Raw genomic sequence first — 20,680 nt, forward strand, 5'->3', positions numbered from 1 at the left:
GACAAGAGGCCTTGCATCCTCCCTTCAAACTATCTAAACTTGAATTTAGACACAGCAGCACATCCCATGTTCATAAAGTATAACACTACTCTGCCTTCCAGTGCCCCAGTTGAATGTCTATTCAGCTAGGGAGGAAATGTACTTACATCGGTCTTGTAGCAGAATGTCACATGAACACATGGAGCAAGTTTTCCTCCTCCTCCTACTTTACAATAGAATGTTCTGCCCAAAGCTACATTTTGATTGACTTTAGGCCTGCAGTATGGAGGCACCTGCCTTTGGGAATTGTCCAGCCTACACACCAAAGAGCAAAATGTTTGCCTTGTAAATTGTGGTTTTAGGATTTAATTTATGCTTTTCCTTTTATTTCTTTTTAAACATTAGTGGACGTTCTACATCTGTTTAGTAACCAAAAAAGAACATATTTTCTTTCTTGTAAAAGAAACTTTAAAAAAAATACACTGAGCCCTCTGCACGTTTGATTCTTAAAACTTGGTTTCCTCATTTTCTGTTAGGTTACAAGGTTACATTGTGCTGTTGACTTGACAGAATACGCTTAAATTAAAGCCATCTTATAGATGTCTTTTTCTGCCTGACACACCCTACAACTGCAGAATCATACAGACATTCCTGCAGCTGACAGGACTCTAGGTTGTATTGGAAATGCGGTGCTCCTCTGCTGCCAACCTGCAGGGACACACATCCCCTCAGACGCAAAAACTGTGATCTGTCTGTGGTGTGGTCAATAATCCAGAAGGTTGTGGAGGTGTCAACCTGCATCATTTGGGTCTTACCTCACAGCAGTAAAAGCTGAACTGTTAAAGACAAGAAATAAAAAAACATGATACCTATAGATCTACATGGATTATCTGAAATAACTCTTGTGGATTCAAGGTTTGGACTGGATTCCTATTGGTCTGTGCTATCAGTGTCCCCTTGTTTTATAAAGAGACTTCATTAAGCATGTTGACACCCTCTACCCCTTTTTTTAAAACACCTTTTTTCAAACAGCTTTTGTGATCTGTTATTTCAAAACTACAATAACCTTCCTTTTGGACTTAAGACACACAAAAATGTTCCAAATGACTTTGACTAGGCTATGAAGGATTGTGAACGCATCAGGCTATGATCTCTAAAGGGAACATAATAAAAGTAAAACACAATCAAAAGAAAATCTAAGCAGACATTTTTATGTAATATGATTTGTAATTTTATTTAAAACATTTTCCATGACTGCATGTCGCTAAAGGTCATTTGAGACTTAACCCTTTAGCCATGTAAAGTGAAATGTCCCCATGTTATGTCTGAAATTACGTTTAATACAGCCAGAGTAAGGGAGTAACCATGTACAGGGTTTATAATTACATTATAAAAAAATGTAATCGTTAAAGTTACTGAGAAAAAATATAGAATTAAATTACAGCTAAGAATCAAAATGTTGGTGATAACATAAGGGGTAACATCTGAATATATAATTTTTGGTTAAAAGCTCACATGTAGAAAATCAAATTCAATCTGTTGTTTTTCGTCTAGACAGGCTCCATTCATTTGGCAGAGGGCATTACATTTTGAGCATCACTTTTGATTGGTTCTCTTGCCTCTCGTCTGCCAATCAAAAAGTTGAAAGTAATCAAATGTGATACATTACATTATTTTGATGGTTTAATTCAAGTAGTTACTTATTACATTTTTAACAGGGTAACTAGTAATTTGCAACCCATTGCATTTCAAAAGTAACCTTTTCAGCACTGAATACATAAAACATACTGAAACATAAAATAATATTCCTTGTAGGTGACAATTCTATGACTCAGTGCTTTAAGAATACAAAAATATATGTTGCCAGTTCTAACAAGATTATACTCATAAAAATAAACCACTAAAAGGCAAAAGTAAAATCCCAACACCTTATTTAGTAAGCAAAATACAGGTCTGCTGATATAATTAAATTAACATGGAGTTGGATACATGAAGAACTACACACAGACTGCTTATCAAGTTTTATTCATTGCATATCAAAGTCTACTGATCATTTCATGAAGAATGCTGTTAACAGCATCATCTAGATCCTTCATCTGCCTTGTGGCCCTCCTCGTCAAAGTCCTGGTTTGCATAAATGAGAAACCCAGTGAAGAGGCTGTCTGTCCAGTATGGGTCGAAAAATAAACCATTCTGTTCAGCGTAGAAAATCTGCAGCCAAACCTGGTCATCCTTCTTCAGACGCAAAATGGTTGATCCTGATGCCACATCATTATTGCCTGTGTTGGCATCAAAGGTGCGGATCTTATATTGACCGTTGTGTACTAATCCGATTGCCAGGTGTTTGTTGGCTAAGTTGATGTCATAGGTGAAGTAATATACGCCCGGAATAGCACATACAAACTTACCGCTGCTGGCATTGTAGTGGTCCCCTTCATTCATCAAGATGCGATTGAAGCGGATGGGCGTGCGCTCTTTGGGGTAGCTCTTTGTCACTGCCACAGAGAAGGCTGATCGGGCCCGTGAACCACAGCTGCAGCCTCCCATAGCACCAGCTTCCCCCTCATCTCCTGTGTCCCCTTTGGTTCCTCTTCCACCAGCCAGACCAGGGGCCCCATGCACCCCTTTAAGGCCCCTAGGCCCTGCTTTCCCCACTATCCCAAGACGGCCTTTAAGTCCAAGTTTTCCAGGATTTCCGGGTCGACCAGCATCTCCTTCCGAGAAAAAACAAAAACATTGTTTGTACATATTAACTATACTCAGACACAATAGACACACAGACTCACAGACTACCATACTACACAAAGGCTACATCAATTTCCAATCTTGTTGCGATACCCAATATTGCTTATTGCTATTTTAGGTTTCTATTCTTTAGGCAGCACATGAAGTCATCCTGTGGCTGTCATTTATTTCCCTGCCATGTAATGATAGAATATTAAACTAAATGCATCATCAAGACTGGTTGACTGACCATCTCAGTAGCCCTTAAGTCGGAGGGTCGAAAAATGTAGCGTAGATTTAGGCGAACTGGCTTAACTGTCCACAAGCTGTACTTCAGAGAACATCAGAAAGTATATTCCTCTGCTCTTAGAGCCAACAGGGCATCATACTACTCTACTCCCATTGACTCTGGCCATAATAACCCAAGGCACCTGTTCTCCACTATAAATCAGATGCTCAAACCTTGCAGCTCCTCCACCAATACTCCCTCCTCTGATGACTGCCATCGCTTCATGGACTTTTTCAAATCAAAGGTCGATTACATCAGGCGCAACATCACCCCTGACTAACCTGATCTTCCCTCGGATCTTGCCCCCCCTGATGGCCTAGCCCTTGATCATTTTGCTGAGGTCTCCCAAGCTGAGCTCTACAGCATTGTTTTAAAAATGAACTCCTCCACCAGCTCTTTGGATCCCATCCCCACATCTCTATTGAAAGCGTGCCTCACAGCCATTGCGCCACTGCGACCCACATAATAAACAGGTCCCTATCTACTGGGGAAGTAGCCCCCTCCCTCAAACTGGCAGCCATCAAACCTGTGCTTAAAAAGCACAATCTGGACCGTGAGGACCTCTCGAACTACCGTTCCATCTCAAACCTCCCCTTCCTAGCAAAGGTCCTGGAAAGGTCGTCTCCCTCCAACTGCATAACCATCTCCACTCCCACCAGCTTTATGAATCCTTCCAGTCCGGTTTCAGACCTTCCCATAGCACCGAAACTGGTGAGGGTGGTAAATGACTTCCTAATGTCATCAGACTCTGGCTCACCCAGCCTACTAGTCCTGCTGGATCTAAGTGCCTCTTTTGATACAGTGGACAATAACATCCTGTTTCGGCGCCTCCAGGAGGTGGGAATTACAGGCACTGCCCTGGACTTCTTTTATTTCTATCTCACAGGACGGCAGGAATATGTTGCCCTTGGCAATATCACCTCCAGCATTAGGTGCGTTACCTCCGGTGTCCCCCAGGGGTCAGTCCTGGGGCCCCTGCTTTTCTTAATTTACATGCTACCCCTGGGAAACAAACTTCGAGGTCATAACATCCCATTTCACTCCTATGCAGATGACACACAAATCTACATCCGAACTTCACCCGACAAACACCTGGCACTATCACAGACTACCAAATGCCTGAATGACATCCAGCACTGGATGAGCAACAACTCACTACAGCTAAATGGTGGCAAGTCTGAAGCCATTCTTATTGGCTCGCCCCATCAAACAAAATAGGCCGGTATCACCCAAATCACCATAAATGGTCACCCCACCCCTCTCTCCTCACAAGTCACAAACCTTGGTGTCAAGCTGGACTCTTCATTGTCCTTCGATGCACACATCAAATCTATCTGCCAAACATCATTTTACCACCTGAGAAACATCTCAAGGCTGAGACCCTCTCTTCCCAAACATGCTGCAGAAAAGCTGGTGCAAGCATTTATCAGCTCCCGTCTGGACTACTGCAACTCTCTGATGGCAGGCCTACCAGCAAAAACCATTCAGAGGCTGCCGTATGTTCAAAACAGTGCTGCCCGGGTTATCACCAAGACACGGAAATCCGAACACATCACCCCAGTCCTCCACTCCCTCCACTGGCTTCCAATCAACCAGAGAATAGTCTTCAAAGTCCTACTCCTAGTTCATAAGGCCATAAACACCACCGGTCCGGCCTATCTGCAGGATCTCCTCACCCCTCATCTCACATCAAGGACTCGCAAACCTGCTTGCAGTTCCCCGGACAAATATGACCAGAATGGGAGATCGTGCCTTCTCCTCGCTGGGGCCACGACTTTGGAACAAGCTCCCGGAGAACATTAGGGCTTTGGATTCCCTCACCACCTTTAAATCACACCTGAAAACCCATCTATTTATATCTGCCTGGTTTCTGTTTTTATTTCTTTTCTGTATTGTTTTTAGAATGCACTGTTTTAATTGCTATTTTTGCACTCCTATTACCTTGCATTATTGTTGTTGTGATGTTGTTAAGCACCTTGAGACCTCTTTGGATGTGAAAGTGTGCTATAAAAATAAAATCCATTATTATTATTATTAAGACTCCCACAGGCTTTTTTCTCTCTGTTCTGTGGTTGATTTAGAACTTTCAGCTTAGCCTTGGGACTCAAGTCTTTTTGTGTTTTCTTTGGTCAGTTTTCAAGGAAAAGCATTAATCTCCCTTTGAGTAAACTATAACAGCTTTAAAATGAAAATCCTGGGTAAAAAATAAGAAGAATTAATGGCTGAACCCCTTCGGATAGCAGTGGGATAACATGAGGAAGGCCAAAGTGAACATAACATTAGCCCTATTTTTATCCTGCTAACCTTCATCTCTTTATTGCTTTAGTAAGGTAGAGTTGTTGACTGCAATATAAACAAACAAAAAAACCTGACCAACATAATTAAACATGCAATTTATTTATGATTATTTCTTTTACACAGATGCTTTTCATCATTTCTTGCCAGTTCAGGCTCAACTTGGCAAGCTCTTCTAAAAGCTGGAGTAAAAGTGGCCTCCATTTCTCAAACAATTTAAGTGTGAGGTGCACTTGTTCTGAGCACCAGTCATTTGTTACAATCTTAAGAAATCTGACAGAATCGACTGAAATCAAGCCACTGAGTAAAGCCGCATCAATTGTCCAGAGCTTTTATAGCCTTAAGCACAAACAGGGCCTGCAAATTATTACATTACATTTATCACTCTAAAGTGCGTATATCTCCACCAGAATTGAAAGAATTCCTCATACTGCAGTGTGCATCCTCAACTACGGGACAAAAACAACACTGACACATGGATTTATTAACTGATTCAGACCTTTACAATAATGAAGCATTCTGGTGGTCTCTGCAGATCACATAATATCCCAATACAATATCAGTCTCACAGTGTTGATGATTTAAATTAGCACCCTGTGAGTCTGTCATTCACAGCCTAAAGTAGAGATGCTGCCATAATTTATACAAGGAAACTGTATACATTATTTGGATGTTTTAAGGGGTTAACTGTTAGTCGGAATCACTCTGATAATGATGACATTTATTAGACACCCTCATTTCAAAAGTCTGGCCAGAGGGCCAACTAGCGTGTCATCAGAGGTCCCCTCTCTGATCTCTCACACCAAAAGACTGCTATTGTTTGTAATCACAGTCATCCCCATGTAATGAGTGCCATCAGACACAGCATGGGTGCAGTATAACTAATTACCATATCCTGCATTCCTATAGAGTACTCAAAACGGTCGTGTCGGATAGTCGGGCAGTGGGCGGGCGGGCGGCCGGATAGTACGTACTAGTTAGCATTTGTGTCCCTTTATAGTACTCCAACGGCTGTGGGTGCTGAAAACAATTCTCTTCCAGAACAGTAGGGGGAGTAACGGTTTAAGTGCAGAAAGACAAGCTACCCCATGACATTTTCGTGCGATGGAAATCGTTAGTTGGCTTTCCCTCTCCTCCACAACTTTTACTTACTTCCCTCTCACCAGCTGTTGTTACTGAAATGCAACAGGTGTCAGCAGACATACACCTTTCATGCTTTGTCTAATGTTACATATACACCTGAAAGGGCAAACTTATCTCTTTCATGGTAGGTATTTTTTGTGGGAGAAATAGTTGCAATCTACAACAAAATGATATGCTTATCTTACACTATAGAAACTGTTAAAAAACGATTAAATTAAATGAATACGTTCTTATTTTCCTTGGTATTTTCGTCATATTCAGATTTGCAATGATTTCTGGGTAATTTTTGTAATCTCTATTTGATCATGTGAAGAGACGATACGATATAGGCACAACATCTGAACGACTGACAGTGTTGTACAAGTCCACACCTTTCATGAAATAGTACAGTAGCCTAACTAGAATACCACACTCAAACAAAAGGAATATTGTAGGCCTATTGTTAGAACAATAGCAGGGCAGAGCACACAGATAATCCATATTCATCATCTTGGCAAATTGAGATACTGCGGCTGGCGCGATTAAGCATTGAACATTCCATATTTGAAATATCTTTATAAGTAAGCTAGTGAAGTCAACCTGTTGATAGTATTCCCAACTCATTTGTCCTTCATTCTATCACCGTGTTTGAAAGGTATTGGTTAGGTAATAGCCGAGTGACAGCTGTTTTCTTTCTGATTTGACAGTAGCCTATGGGATATACTTGTGTGTTTTAAGCAAATAAAATGTGTAGCAATGTTTACGAAGGGGCAACTGCTATCGTGAATTATACAGTAAATACGTTGTGAAATGAAAGGAAAACACATCACAGCGAGTGCAGTGCATCACAGCGAGTGCAGTGCATCACAGCGAGTGTGAGCGAGTGCATGTAGTATATGTTGATGCCGGAGTTAAATAAAGGCAGGCTATTCATAAAATACGTCAATGTGTCAGTAGTATGAACAGTTGAGACATTGACTCCGTGGAGCTCAGGTCGTTTGGACAAATATTTTAACTGCTGTCGCTCGTGCTGGTTCTCTGGCAGTAGGCTACTTGGGCTGGCTCATGTATTGTGATATACAGGGAATAGTTTTCAAAGCACCTTTGACAGTGGCCGTTGTTCATATATATATATGGATATAAAGGTAATGAAACAGGAAACGCTAGGTCCAGAAATGTTAGTTTCCGGAGTTGATGTCGTATGGAAATGATGTCGTAGTGGGCCAATCACGGCCAAGGAGTATCCGTCGCCATGAGCGGACCGACAGAAATTTTTGCGGGGACACGGAGAGCTGTCCGACGGCTCTGGAGAGCACGGAGAGGGCGTTTCAGCTACCTGAGAAGGCGTTCCAGCTTCCTGAAGGCGTTCCTATGTGCCCAAAAACGTGTCGTACGGAGTACCATAAAAAAGTTGGTTTGTAACAACCTCTCCCACTGTCACCAACAGAACCTCAGCATGTTTGTGACTTCTAAGTTATGTGCAAATGTATATGAATGTAGTATATTCATCTTTGGTCTTTAATTGATCCTTGTGATGTGGGCAACAGTCAGGTCGTGGTTTCATTGGTATCTGAAGTAGCTGCCATAGTTGTATTATTTGAAAAGTTTTCACTCCAGGACACCTCTCCACTATACAGCGGCAAACAGCCGCTATACTTTTAAGTAATGTATAGAGGTGGTCTAAAGCAAAAAACAATGCTGTTTTTACTTGAGGCAATTGAACCTTGGGTGGGGAGTTTATGCCCAATGGTGTACAGTACGAGAACTACCATAATATTTACAAAATCTTTTTTTCCCTCAGACCTGAAGGCTTCTATTCTGAGGAACAGTGTTTTTTCATCTGGTGGCTGAGACCTAAAGCTGAAGTTCAAAATGTATGATGGGATGCTGCCCAGTGTGACCCCCTCATTGGAAGATAAAGTTCAAATTAACTTAGTACCAGGGAAAAAAACTAAATGAGAGTCTGATTCATATATTCATTATTTTTATGAAGTTTTTCTTTTTATGAATCATAGCGCTCACTACTGAAATATGCCCTCTTAGAAGGTCCATACACATATTCTAGAGAGATCAGTAGCACTCGCTATAACATGCTTAAGACCAAAATTGTAAACATGATACCACCTGCAATGAATTGCATGGAAATTATGTTCGAACAATGCAACATCATATTCAGTTTTGCACACCAAATGCCCATTCTATGAAAAGGCTGTATGGTCAATCATTCATACCTATCTTTCCCTTCTCCCCCATCTCCCCATCCTTCCCATCCTGGCCATCCTTTCCTGGAGACCCCATCCTGCCCATGATGCCAGGAGAACCAATAGCCCCTGGTGGACCTGGTGGCCCTTGGGGTCCTGGATAACTACAAACCAGCTGTGAAGATTGAAGAGTAAAGTTCTGTCCCTTCTTGTTGTATGAGCGAATGTCAGCGGAGATGGGCAACAGTGTGGATACAGCTATGCAGAGGTTGAGTATGGTGACAACTGCAACAAAGAGAGAAGGAAGCCTTGTTTTTATCTACCAAAAGGCAAGGCAAACCCAAGGTCGATAAAGTCTACTGTTGTGCAATCATGTATTAACAGTGAATAATGAATTAATTGAGCTGGGTATTTAAGTTGCATTACTTTTATGGAGAAAGACTTTTTTTAAAAGTATCACTCCATAACAACAAAGATTCATAATGAAGGCAAGATCAAAGTGGAGTTTTCATTTCAGTACTAAGCAAAACAATACATGTACTTACACATCGTTCGAGGACTGTATGGAACACCCCAATCAAAACGCGTCAGTACTTCCATAAGATATGGCTATGAGCTAATTCAACTGGAGAGCGTTAGAGAAAATGAAATCGCAGCGATTCTTTTCTCCACGCTTTGCTCTACATGGCGATAGGAGAAACATGATTGTTTATAGCGCACCCAACCGCTCTCCACACAAAACTTCTCAATACATTCTATCACAGCGATAACACGCTCCCCCTGGCAATACTTTTACCATGATGTAATCTCACAAGTTAGTTCCAACAGAACGGGCAATAACCGTTTGCAAACATAGAAAAAACAACAACACACGAGTATCTCTAATTTGTTAAATTAATAAACCCGTATCAATGACTAATAATGCTCAATGTCTAATAGTGTACTCAACGCCCTCCTCGAATGTTCTGTCCTGACATGTTTTAAAAGTTCTCATACATCTGGGCGTTGCAGCATTGCATTGGAACATAATTCTAACCCGTTCGTGGTTGTATTTTGTGGAGCAGCCAACGCCAGATGTGAATACAAATAAAAAAAATCCCTGGCAATGAACACACAACAGCTGACTAGATGACGCATACTGCCCAAAACCCAGTAAGACAACTTACCAAGAAGTTTTGCAGGCATGTTATGTTTGCACCTTAGGAACGTTTAGGTTCTCATACCAAGTTCCAGTGCATTGACTTGTTTATAGCTTTAGGAGGAAGTTTCCACAAAATAACCACCACAAGGTCAATATCATAAACACACGTGCACACACATTAAGTTTCTGCAAAACGTTTTATTACACCAGGAAAGTCTTCAGGAAAATCAATGTTGATTTACAGATGTAAATGCCTTGAAATAAAAGTGAAATCCTTACAATATCTGAGAAACCACGACGTTCACCATCAAATGATGAACTACAAAATGTAGCTACCTTATTCTTGCTCTTCAAAATGACACAAATATGCCCATTTTTGAAATAATTATTAAAACCTGTATATATTTAAGGTTTTTACTATAATACTAAAAATATTTGGACAGTGTTTTCTTGCTATGGACTGACTAGTGTACAAAACTGGATGGGTTTGACTTGCAAAACATATAAAGAATACCTTTTGATCAGAGACAGAAGGTATTACTGTATGCATTCATAAGGGCAAGCTTTAAGAATCCATAATGTTGGTCAACCACTGATCATCTTGAGAGAGGCTGGTAACCTAGACAACCATTCATTAGCTTGACAAAAGGTTTGAAAAAAAGGTTGGTCTGCTCAAGCAAGACTGACAAACGTTGCCCAACTGTGTAAGGACAATCAGCTGGTAGCACTAGAAGCCCTCCTAATACAGGACAGAGAGTTCTGTTCAAACGTGGTCCATTTCAGGTGAGATCAGCAGGGAGTGCAGGTAGAAGACAGACAGGAGCTCACTGGGACAGGAACGCAGCCATGGGGTCGTCCTCCCGGGGCCGTTTCATCCTGAAGGCCTCCATCTCCTCCTCAGTGGGCTCCTTCACCTCCGTCAGGCTGCTGTAAGGGCGCTTCCTCTCGTCCAGCAGCATCATCTCCGCCATATCCCTCTGCCTCTGCTCCTCAGCCAGCAGAGCCTGGGCACAACACAATGATCAGGAGAGAAGAACACGTTCTTGATAAGCATTGACTGAGGTAACACACAACACACTAGCCCCTTATACATGTGTCAATGTGATCCGATCACATCGCGTCTGTTCCGATAGAAACTCGCGATACGGTTACAATTGCCTCATGTAGCACTGGCCTAGATGTGATCTGATCGTTTTTCCGCCGATGTCTTTCGAGAGAGGTGGTTTACACCGATCGTTCAGCTCAGAAAAGGGCGTGTCAAATCAGGCCGATGTGCCATGTGGGAGGCGGTGACAGGAGGCTAGAAAGTTAGAGGCTAGAAAGTTCTTGCCTGTTCTTGAAAGGAGACTGATCCAATAGGCTAGTAGGCCTACAATTTTTTATCATTGTAATAAAACACAATTTGGTACACCATTTTAATATGGTAAATATAGCCTATTGTTTTTTGCAAAATGAAAGAAAGCATATTAAGGAAACGCCAACTCGAGCCTTTTCATTCCGAAATTTCACCACATTGTAGGCTATATACTGTGACACTTGCCTGCTTCCCTTGCAAATCAAAGTTTTCCGACTATTTCTCTTACCTTCTTTCTTAGCTGTTGATGTTACTGAGCTAGAAGTTTAACTTGTTCTGAACATCTCACGCTGCCAATACCCAATGTCACTTCTGAGTCAAATCACTCCATCATCTCTTTGAAATTCCTTATTCCACGAGTGGTAGGCTACAATGACTGGCTGTTTTAAAATATAACTAATAGCCTAACGAAACTAAATAACCCAGGCAGTTTCATCTACGAGACGTTAAGGCTTCTTCCAATACTGAAACCTGACTCATGCAGGTTTGCGGCGCTGCAAGGAGACGCGACATTTGAGGGATCGTCACTAAATTTAAACCTTTTTTGCTTCCGTTAGTGTGTGTGTGTGTGTGTGTGATAGAGACAGAGAGGACTCAGTGAAACATCGGAAAACACTGTGTCTCGTAAGCCTTAAGCTATCAATCACCCCCACAATGAAATATGCCATTACAGTCGCAACAAACTTCTTGGCATTGTGGTGCGCCCAAAAGGCAAGCTATAAACTTAGCCATCCTAATGTAACCAAAATATACCTCTGCTGATATGCCTAACCTTCGTTCTATTTAGAATTTGTCTTAGCACTATGCAGGAATAAAATAGCATCTACAGTGTCAGGATTGAGGCGAGAGTGCCTGGCTTCTATAACGCGCCCTGCTGCACTGAAGGAGCACTCACTCGCAGCACTTGTTGCTGGAAAGCATAGAATTCGTTTTGCAAGGTGCTGTAGTCGTGGGAACGACTGGCCTTGTTTCTCCCAAAAGGAAAGTAGATTTTCCTCTGCTGATCCCGCGTCTATATGGAAGTTTGTAGAGAGATTGCGGGGGAGTAAAATGCTCCGCTGCCGAAGTAGATTACATGTTTTTAACTTCGGGGTTAATTCCCTTTCCTTACGTCTTTTTAATTCCCTTTCCTTTACGTCTGCTGCTGGCTAGTAAATAGTACAGACAGCCGGAAAGGTTAACAAACGGAATGAAATAGCTACACATTACACGCGCTATGTTTTAATTAGGGCTGGGCAACGATTACAAATTTTAAATCGCGATTAATCGCATGATTTCCCTGATTAATCGCGATTAATCGCATTTTTTTTACACAAAATCCAATAATCAATTCAAAAGTAGTGTATAACGCACTTTTATTTTAAATGTTCTGCCATATGAACAAAAGTTCCACAACATTTGTTGTGCAAACACTTATCAGCATTTTTATATAGTAGCAGTTTAATAAAATAAATACTTATTTTAATTCTCAACTTAAAACAATGTTATCAAAACAAATACAAAACTGAAGCTTATTGCGACTGCCAGGGCATTGATGTTTAGAGTATGGTGAAGCACCAGAAAGTTGTGTTGACAATATTACAACTCAATTCCATGTACTTGATGGCTGGTTTCCCTGTAATGTAACTAACCAGCCTGGTTATGACGTTGTTTCTGCCATAGCCCTCTGACGTTTGTAGCTCGCTAGTTTATGGCAACTCCCCATGATGCTAGGTAGCGACAGCTAGCACGTTCAAATTAGTTAGCTTAACTTATCGGGAGCCGGGAGGACAGGGGTGATTATTGCACAACAAGCTCAAAATCATATTTTCGATAGTTGATTTTCTTGTCATCCTGATGTGATCTTAGTGGTAGATCCAGTAGGGTGACAGGCTAGGATAGCCAGCTGCTTAGCTGCTGCTAGCATCATTCACAGACAACGAACTTATAGTTTCTAGCTAAACAGCTGACTGGTTAACGCCCACTGCACTGACGTTAACTTTGCTGGAGGTGATGCACAGGCAATGAATCGCCACATTATTTCGAGAAGTTTAGCTTTCGTGTACCTGTGTTAACTTGCGTGTTGTCAACCTTTCAAGTATAACTGTCTCTGCCCTTATCCAGGTATGTTTATCCGGCCATTCTTTTCTTTTCCGGTTGCGCAGCAGTCAAAATAAAAGCCTATTGGGCAACAAACTTTTACAATAATAAAATAAATAATAAAACTTGCGTTAATGCGCGTTAAAATAATTGTCGGCGTTAATTAATTGATGAATTAACGCAAGATTAACGCGTTAACTTGCCCAGCCCTAGTATCAATAAAACCCACGTTACTCACATACTGGGTAACACTGTTTGTTACAGCACATAAATGTTTGTCGCTCCAAACTATGCGCCACCGTTGTCCCTCCCTGTATGTGCTCCAGCCGCACCATTTTACTTGCAATGTGAATCATTTAATTTAAATATGCTCATTGGCATTTGTTGCACCTTAATCATTTTCTACAAACATGATATGCTATGCATGGTGTAGTAGACTGAGACTCTATTCACTACTGCACAAAAACTAGACACGTTTGCAAAACTAGACGTTTGCAATGAAGTAGGTAAAACAACTTTCGCCAATATCTCCGTAAGGGAGATGGGTTATGTGCTCAAATTTCCTGGGATCAAAGAAGACGTATTCATGTGCAAACTAAAAATCACGTCTCAGGATTGCTGCGCATGCAAGTTATTCCGGGTGTATCAACTGTACCCATGTCTCAACTGTACTAATACCACCGTCATATAATTATGAGTTCGGTAAAAGACGGAGCAAACTCAGTTTTCTACCGTTGTTGAAACATATCCACGCGTAGACTCGTTTTCTTTCCGTCTGAGAGTGGTTATTCAAAGAAAATATTAAGAACTATATGCTGATAGAAAGAAGGGCCACTACACTGCCTGTGCACGATGCGGATCCACGTTGATGTTGTTAGTAAACAAACCAGGTTGGAGCACATCTCCGTCGTCTTTGCGCATGCCCGAGGCAAGGTAACCGGAACACATTTTGCACATGTAGACATGTAACGACAAAAGCTGATTCCCTTAAAAATGTTCACACCTACACGCGAATACGATACGATAAACTGATCTGATCACATTTCACACATGTATATGGGCCTACTGATGAGGAGAGAAGGACATGTTCTTGATAAGCATTGACTGAGGTAACACACAACACAATGATGAGGAGAGAAGGACATGTTCTTGATAAGCATTGACTGAGGTAACACACAACACAATGATGAGGAGAGAAGGACAAGTTCTTGATAAGCATTAACTGAGGTAACACACAACACAATGATGAGGAGAGATGGACAAGTTCTTGATAAGCATTGACTGAGGTAACACACAAGAACACGCCACTCAGAAACTACGCCACAGTTCTAACACTGTTACAGTATCTTCCAAGGTTTCTAAGAAGTCGTCAGCACAAATGACTCGCTTCCTGAGGGGCTTGATAAAAAAAAAGAGACGGAAATAAATGTACCTTCTTGAGCTTCTCTCTCTTTTTGGCCTCGTCTTCTTCGTCACTGCTGTCTGAATCCCTCTTCTTATGCTTCTTGTCCTTCTTTTTCTTCTTCTTCTTGTCCTTCATCTTTTCTTGGTGAAGCTAGGGAAATGGATGACACTTAAGTGTGAGTACAGTGAAGCAGATAAGCGAGGTGACAGGAGCACAGGACAGAGTTGCCTACCTCCAGGAGAGTCTTTGGCACTTCCTCTTCCTCGGCAATCTCTTCCTCGAATGGGACACAGGTGGTGCTCTGGGGAACCAGGGTATGATCATTCAGTGATGTCATTAAAGGAAATATGACCCAAATCATTCAATTAAAAACTACAGTATTTTGATGTGCTTTAATTAAACAGAATAGAGGAAGTAGTTTGAAAACTTACCATTGTTTTCTTTCCTGCTTCTCCTGTGCAATAACTCTGCTTGACCATGGAGTGGCAGCATTTATAGCCCCAGAAGCCGTCTTTCCAATAAGAACCCCAGATGCACTGGAAACAGGAAAAATGGTTTCATTGGATCTCAAAATCTACAGAAAATGCTGACTAGTGAGGGGCCAAACTAACGCACTCTCAGTGCTAATTGGGGTAGATGCCATCGTAAAAACATGACAGAACTGAAAAGCATCAGAAGTGTAGATTTCCTATTCCAAGTGCAGGTAAGAAGACATACTGTGTGGTTCTGGATGAGCACATCCTCTTCGTACTTGGAGCGGGCGATGGCCTTATCCTGTCCCTTGAGAACAGCACCATGACGAGAGTACTCCACGTACTCCTCCGTCTGAGCCAACAGCAGCTCGCGGGGAGGAGCATCCAAGTGCTCTTGACCCCCATACTAATAACGTCAAAAGAAATCACACAGAATGAAAGTTCAGACAAAGCTTGTCTTACATTGAACATGTAGGCTAAATGATATACCTGTTTATATACAACTTTTTAAACTTAAGTTCAACGGTTTAAAGTAGTACAGTAATAGTATAACTTTTTTTTTTTGTCCATCAATAACTTTGATATCTTTTATAAGAAAAATCTGTTTAGATCTTTGAATAGGCAGTGTTTTATCTAATTCCTGTTTGGTGAGAAATCCAACACCCTCAATGTGGTAACCCCCAGGATGCTTCCATCAGAGCTCAAAAGTTTTTGGCAGCAATACCGTTTTAAAGGAGTCTGTGTGCCGTTCTCCATGACTATTCCATGACCTTACCCTGTCTAGGATGGTGTCCTTCTGCATGTCCTTATAGTCCTCCTTCTTGACCTTGAAGGACTGATGCAACAGCTCCAGTTTGGTGGGGTCTGCCTGCAGGTGCACTTCTGAGCCTTTGTCATATGCCTCCCATGCAAACACTGATGGGAGAGACATCACATAGATATTAGTTCACATAACTGTGCTGAGCGTTACTGTAACACCAGCATTCAGTGGGAGGTTAAAGCACTAAGACAACTGTGCTATTTCACTAAGTATTCATGTGAGTAAACACTAATGGAGAGGATGAGGTTGAAGACTTACACTGTGTTGAGGCCATGTTGATGGTGTCTCCTGTGTAACGGGCAAAGTTATCCCCAGCATACCCGACCCTGCAATACCAAGCACATGGTCAGACCATGCAAGCCCACAGGACCAGTGACTAACCGCTATCAGCTCAGTTTTTAGATCATCTACAAACGTACTCCTCTGGGTTCTTTCCTGTGTTGGAATAGGGGTTCTCCCTCATGGCTCGAGTCTTGGGGTCATAGTAGGCCGAGTTTGGATCCAGGTTTCTGAGGTACTACAGCAGAAAGATAAGTCCAGTTCATGAAGATACATTTCAACTTACTTTAAAATAAGAATATCAAAGCACACAGACTTAACATGTACTGGCCTACTGGGTTATACCATTTAAAACAAGATAGAAGGTGGCAGTTTTTGTGTTAAAATTAATCATTTTTGTTCGACCAACCAGTCCTATAAAATGTAAGTATGAGGAGAGTGTTTCTTGAACATTTGAGATACAAGACTGCAAAGAAACCCATAGCAGGCAGATGCCAGGAGTTAGTTATGTACCTTGGCAATGTCTTCTCTAATCCTCAGATTCCTGACAGTGATGCGCCTTTTGGAGTCGAAGTTCTGTCCGGGCATGTCAATGTCATCTGCGTACTTATCCTCGTCCTCATCCTCACTGTCATGTTCCCGCTCCTGCCAATGCACAGATCACATCAAAATGCATTCACACCTTTCAAGGCAGCTGAAAGAAAGGTCAGCATTCAACATAAACATAATTTACTTATTAATGCAAAAAAAAACAGTACGGGGGGGGTTGACCTTCTGTGACAAACTCTCCCCATTCATATTTCAATATGTCATTTCAAATAGCAAAAGACAGACCAGGTAGGATTTCCTCATAGTTCAAAAATTTGAGAGAGAGAGAGACCTATTCATGCTAATTTTTGGCTTTGCATGTTTCTCCTGTTTATACAGTAGCACATTTAGTTATCTGAGCCTGCTAGGAATATGTTTTTCTTCTTCCTTTGTTGTTTAATGGCGGTTGCATTACCGCTACCATATGGCAGTAAAAACACATTCCTAACTAGCAGGGGCAAATAAAAACAAAGGAAAACATATTTTTAAGTCAAAAGCATAGTGACACTTACTATTTGCTTTTTTCCAATTTAATGACTATTCAAATATTCAGAAATCTATCCCCTTGTAAAGTCACTTCTGAGAATGTGTTCTCACTGATTGACTTTACAGTTGTAATAGGTGTGTTGCATGTGAGGCATTAAGCTGTGATACATCAATAAATGACAAAACATGTTTGGATATTGCAATGGTAATGACATCTGATGTGAAAAACCTACCATTTGGTCCACAAGCTTCCCTGATGCCAACTCCTCTTGCAACTTCTGTGCTTTTAGAGTGCGTTTAGCCTGTTCAATGAAAAATAACACCATGAAATCAGTCAAACATACTTAACATCACAAAAGCAAATACAGCACCATAAATAGGGGGAGAGGGGTCAAAAGATTAGCAAGTTAGACAAGTTAGGAGGAGAATGGTCTGTTGGAGGACTGAAAACACTCACCACGTCAACTTTGGCATACTCTTCCACAATGCGCATGTGGTCATCGGGGTCGTACCCATTCCACCGGTCCCTTTTTCCATCATAATCCATGGACAGGGTGATCTGGTCGTGCTCATCTGGGGCAATGCTTGAGCCAGTGAATTTGGCCCCAACTTTCCTTGGCCGCTGTTACAAAGACAAATACATAAAGAATTACAAACAGTTTCATCCAGTAGAGGGGATTACCTGGCTGGCCCATAGTGTCAGTGCCAGGCTATTTCCATATCCCAACATCTCCACTCAGGATTTTCTATTTGATTGTACTACATTTACATTGAATAACTACAGAGAACAAGTGCCAACCCTGGAGAGAAAACAGAATCAAGTGGTTGCTTTGGTATAGTGTGTAGTATGCTCCCATGCTTTGGTATAGTGTGTAGTATGCTCCCATGCTTTGTGATAGAGTGTAGTATGCTCCCATGCTTTGGTATAGTGTGTAGTATGCTCCCATGCTTTGTGTTAGTGTGTAGTATGCTCCCATGCTTTGGTATAGTGTGTAGTATGCTCCCATGCTTTGTGTTAGTGTGTAGTATGCTCCCATGCTTTGTGTTAGTGTGTAGTATGCTCCCATGCTTTGTGATAGAGTGTAGTATGTAGTGTAGTATGTAGTGTGTAGTATGCTCCCACCTCAAGGCAATCCTTCTTCTTGTGGGTGATGGCTCCACAGTTCTCGCAAGAACCCTTTCGGAACTTTGTGTTGACTGATTTCTGTGATAGCCATTGAAAAACATTGTTGATTGAACAGACCAACACCAATAATGTTACCATCCAGAGCACCCAAGAAAGCAGTCAGTTTTTATAATTTGGGAAAGACACTAACCTCCTGAACTCCTCTCTTGTACCACTCATTAATAGATGAAAACTGCTCTTCGTATTCCTCCTGGGGCCTCTGATGCCTGAGTGTGGGTCGCTTTGAGGGGTCGATATACCAGGGAACTGATGAAATGTACTGAGGAATGTGAGGGTTGATGTCCCTAGAAGTAGATCAAGATGACTAATTACACACAACTGTTCATCAGAGAATCATGTCACCTCAAAATCTGGTGTGATTGGGGCACATCAAACATCAGCAGGCTTTTCATCGGCCTTCCCAGTTAGTGCAACTGAGCAGCAGGTGAGAACATAAACGCAAGTCATTGCAGTATGGATAGAACAACATCTCATCGGATTGGCAGTACCTCTTTTGAAGGAGGTACGAGCACCTTCAAACAACTTACTTTCCCTCTTCATCCACTTCGGCAGGGGCATTACCCAGCTTCCTCTGCTCCTCAAGCTCCTTTTTCTTTCTCCAGTCTTCACGAGTCATTTTCTTGGGCTCCTCCAGACCAACCACCCCCTCTTGACCCACCCCCCCCACTTGAACAGTGTCTGTTTCCTCCTGCATGATTTCTGCTTAACACAACATAGAATTATTAGTTAAATGGTAAGTTTCATCAATTGGGATTAACAGCTATCTAAACAAGCTAACAGTAGTAGTCGCTGGTTAGCTACAGCTTCACGTATAGCTGACGGTAATCAGCATTCTACAACAACTTGACAAAGCCCAAGTCTAAGATAACTAGATAGGTAACGTAACTGTCTTTGAGTTAACATTGTTAAGGCTTAATATTGACGAAGGTTTAAAATGTGACGTTAAGTTGTGAGCTGTCTTCACATCTAGGGGGTTAGCATAGCTTGCTATTGCGTCGGGTGACCATTCGCTTATTTGGGTTGAAATGAAGCCAACACAAATATTTACAATTTGAATGGTTGTTTGTTTTCATATAAAGAATAGGTTAATATGAATGGAGTCCCCGTAATTGTGAAAATAACAATAAGAAAGCAGATATTTACCTATTTAACACGTCCACAAGACGCAGTGCTGTGTTTACAAGGCTTTGGCCTGCATAATCCGGAAGTAGTACGAAGACAGTAAAATGGCGAGTTCCGTTCTTTCAGCACCCAGGAAGTAAAACGAAACGAGGAAGTAAAATTAGTTTCTTGTATCAAATGAAAGGTTTTTACAACAAACAACCCTGTTACTCGACTGGATAATTTAAAACAATTTTTATGGAACGAGTTTTATTGTTGCATTTGTCGTTATGATCGGGAAAATAATTGAAAGTGTGTTTGAAAAGGTACATTCCGTTTTAGCGTCTGGTGTAGCCACTCCCATAGACATATATTTATATATGTCTATGGCCACTCCTATTGCTTTCAACTTCAGACCGCGTCTGCAAGGCAGAATTTCGCGGCGTTATGGTATCCGATTTGTCATCATAAAGTCCTAATCTGTCGACTCTCTAGATCAGACTTTATAACAGTTTTGCATTATAAACGCATGATTGTGTGCATGTGTGCATGATTACACAAACAAAGGCTATGATCATTGCAAATACTATAAATATTTAATACTGCTTAGAAGGTACTTTAAAACGGTTATAGGCAAGCCTTAAAATATTCACTTAAAATCGTATCTTCTGTAGACATGCACCCTCTCAAACTGTCTACATTTTGTCATTTGTGCTAGTTGTATTAACAGTGTAGGCCTATATGTTCTATATTCTCTTATTTTGGATTCAATATAGGTCCATTGTTGTCAAACTATACCTGGTCATTGTCACAACTCTGCACATATGTCAACCTTGATCATGAATGTGAGATGAAGTCTCTGTCGGAATTAGGAGGAAATTATGGATATGAAGACACACAGTTCACATTATATTTAAACCCACCACCACTCCCCCCCTCTTGGGAGGTCAGCTTTATTTTGTCACAAATACAAATACAAACACACCAAACATCGATATGAATTATTATTTTTTTGTCTTCTGGTTGAGGCCTGGTTCTGCGGCCCAGGTCTGCTGTCCAGTTCTGCCATCTGCCGCAGGTGTACAGAGGTATCTGATTAAAACAGAAGAAAAAATGTATTGTTAGGGACATTAAAGGTAAGGTAAAAGATTTCATCCT

At 41.4% G+C, this 20,680-nt stretch overlaps 2 protein-coding genes across 2 annotated transcripts; both read right to left on the minus strand.

The window, feature by feature from the left end:
* Window positions 1-1,240: 1,240 nt before the first annotated feature.
* c1qtnf2 (C1q and TNF related 2) lies at window positions 1,241-9,538 on the minus strand. Its single transcript, XM_080840578.1, has 3 exons — window positions 9,156-9,538; window positions 8,641-8,895; window positions 1,241-2,693 (listed from the first exon to the last, which is right to left on the minus strand). Exons 1-3 carry the CDS (start codon window positions 9,208-9,210, stop codon window positions 2,059-2,061), a joined length of 945 nt encoding a protein of 314 aa, XP_080696704.1. The 5' UTR covers window positions 9,211-9,538; the 3' UTR covers window positions 1,241-2,058.
* A 402-nt stretch (window positions 9,539-9,940) lies between these two features.
* slu7 (SLU7 homolog, splicing factor) lies at window positions 9,941-19,115 on the minus strand (the record flags this gene model as incomplete). Its single annotated transcript, XM_080840577.1, has 14 exons — window positions 9,941-10,755; window positions 14,617-14,739; window positions 14,822-14,890; window positions 15,021-15,125; window positions 15,307-15,468; window positions 15,838-15,977; window positions 16,141-16,208; window positions 16,302-16,399; window positions 16,675-16,806; window positions 17,469-17,537; window positions 17,693-17,857; window positions 18,359-18,439; window positions 18,552-18,705; window positions 18,949-19,115. 14 exons carry the CDS (start codon window positions 19,113-19,115, stop codon window positions 10,576-10,578), a joined length of 1,713 nt encoding a protein of 570 aa, XP_080696703.1. The 3' UTR covers window positions 9,941-10,575.
* Window positions 19,116-20,680: the final 1,565 nt, after the last annotated feature.

The sequence above is a fragment of the Sprattus sprattus genome (genome assembly GCF_963457725.1).
Source record: "Sprattus sprattus genome assembly, chromosome: 6".
NCBI lineage: Eukaryota > Metazoa > Chordata > Actinopteri > Clupeiformes > Clupeidae > Sprattus > Sprattus sprattus.

Excerpts from the sequence above, each read along its gene's own strand:
- c1qtnf2 (XM_080840578.1), bottom strand. The coding sequence starts at position 9,210 with ATGGAAGTACTGACGCGTTTTGATTGGGGTGTTCCATACAGTCCTCGA. Across the intron at positions 8,896-9,155 it reads ATACAGTCCTCGAACGATGT|TTGTCACCATACTCAACCTC; the intron begins GTAAGTACATGT and ends TCTTTGTTGCAG. Across the intron at positions 2,694-8,640 it reads GGGGGAGAAGGGAAAGATAG|GAGATGCTGGTCGACCCGGA; the intron begins GTATGAATGATT and ends TTTTCTCGGAAG.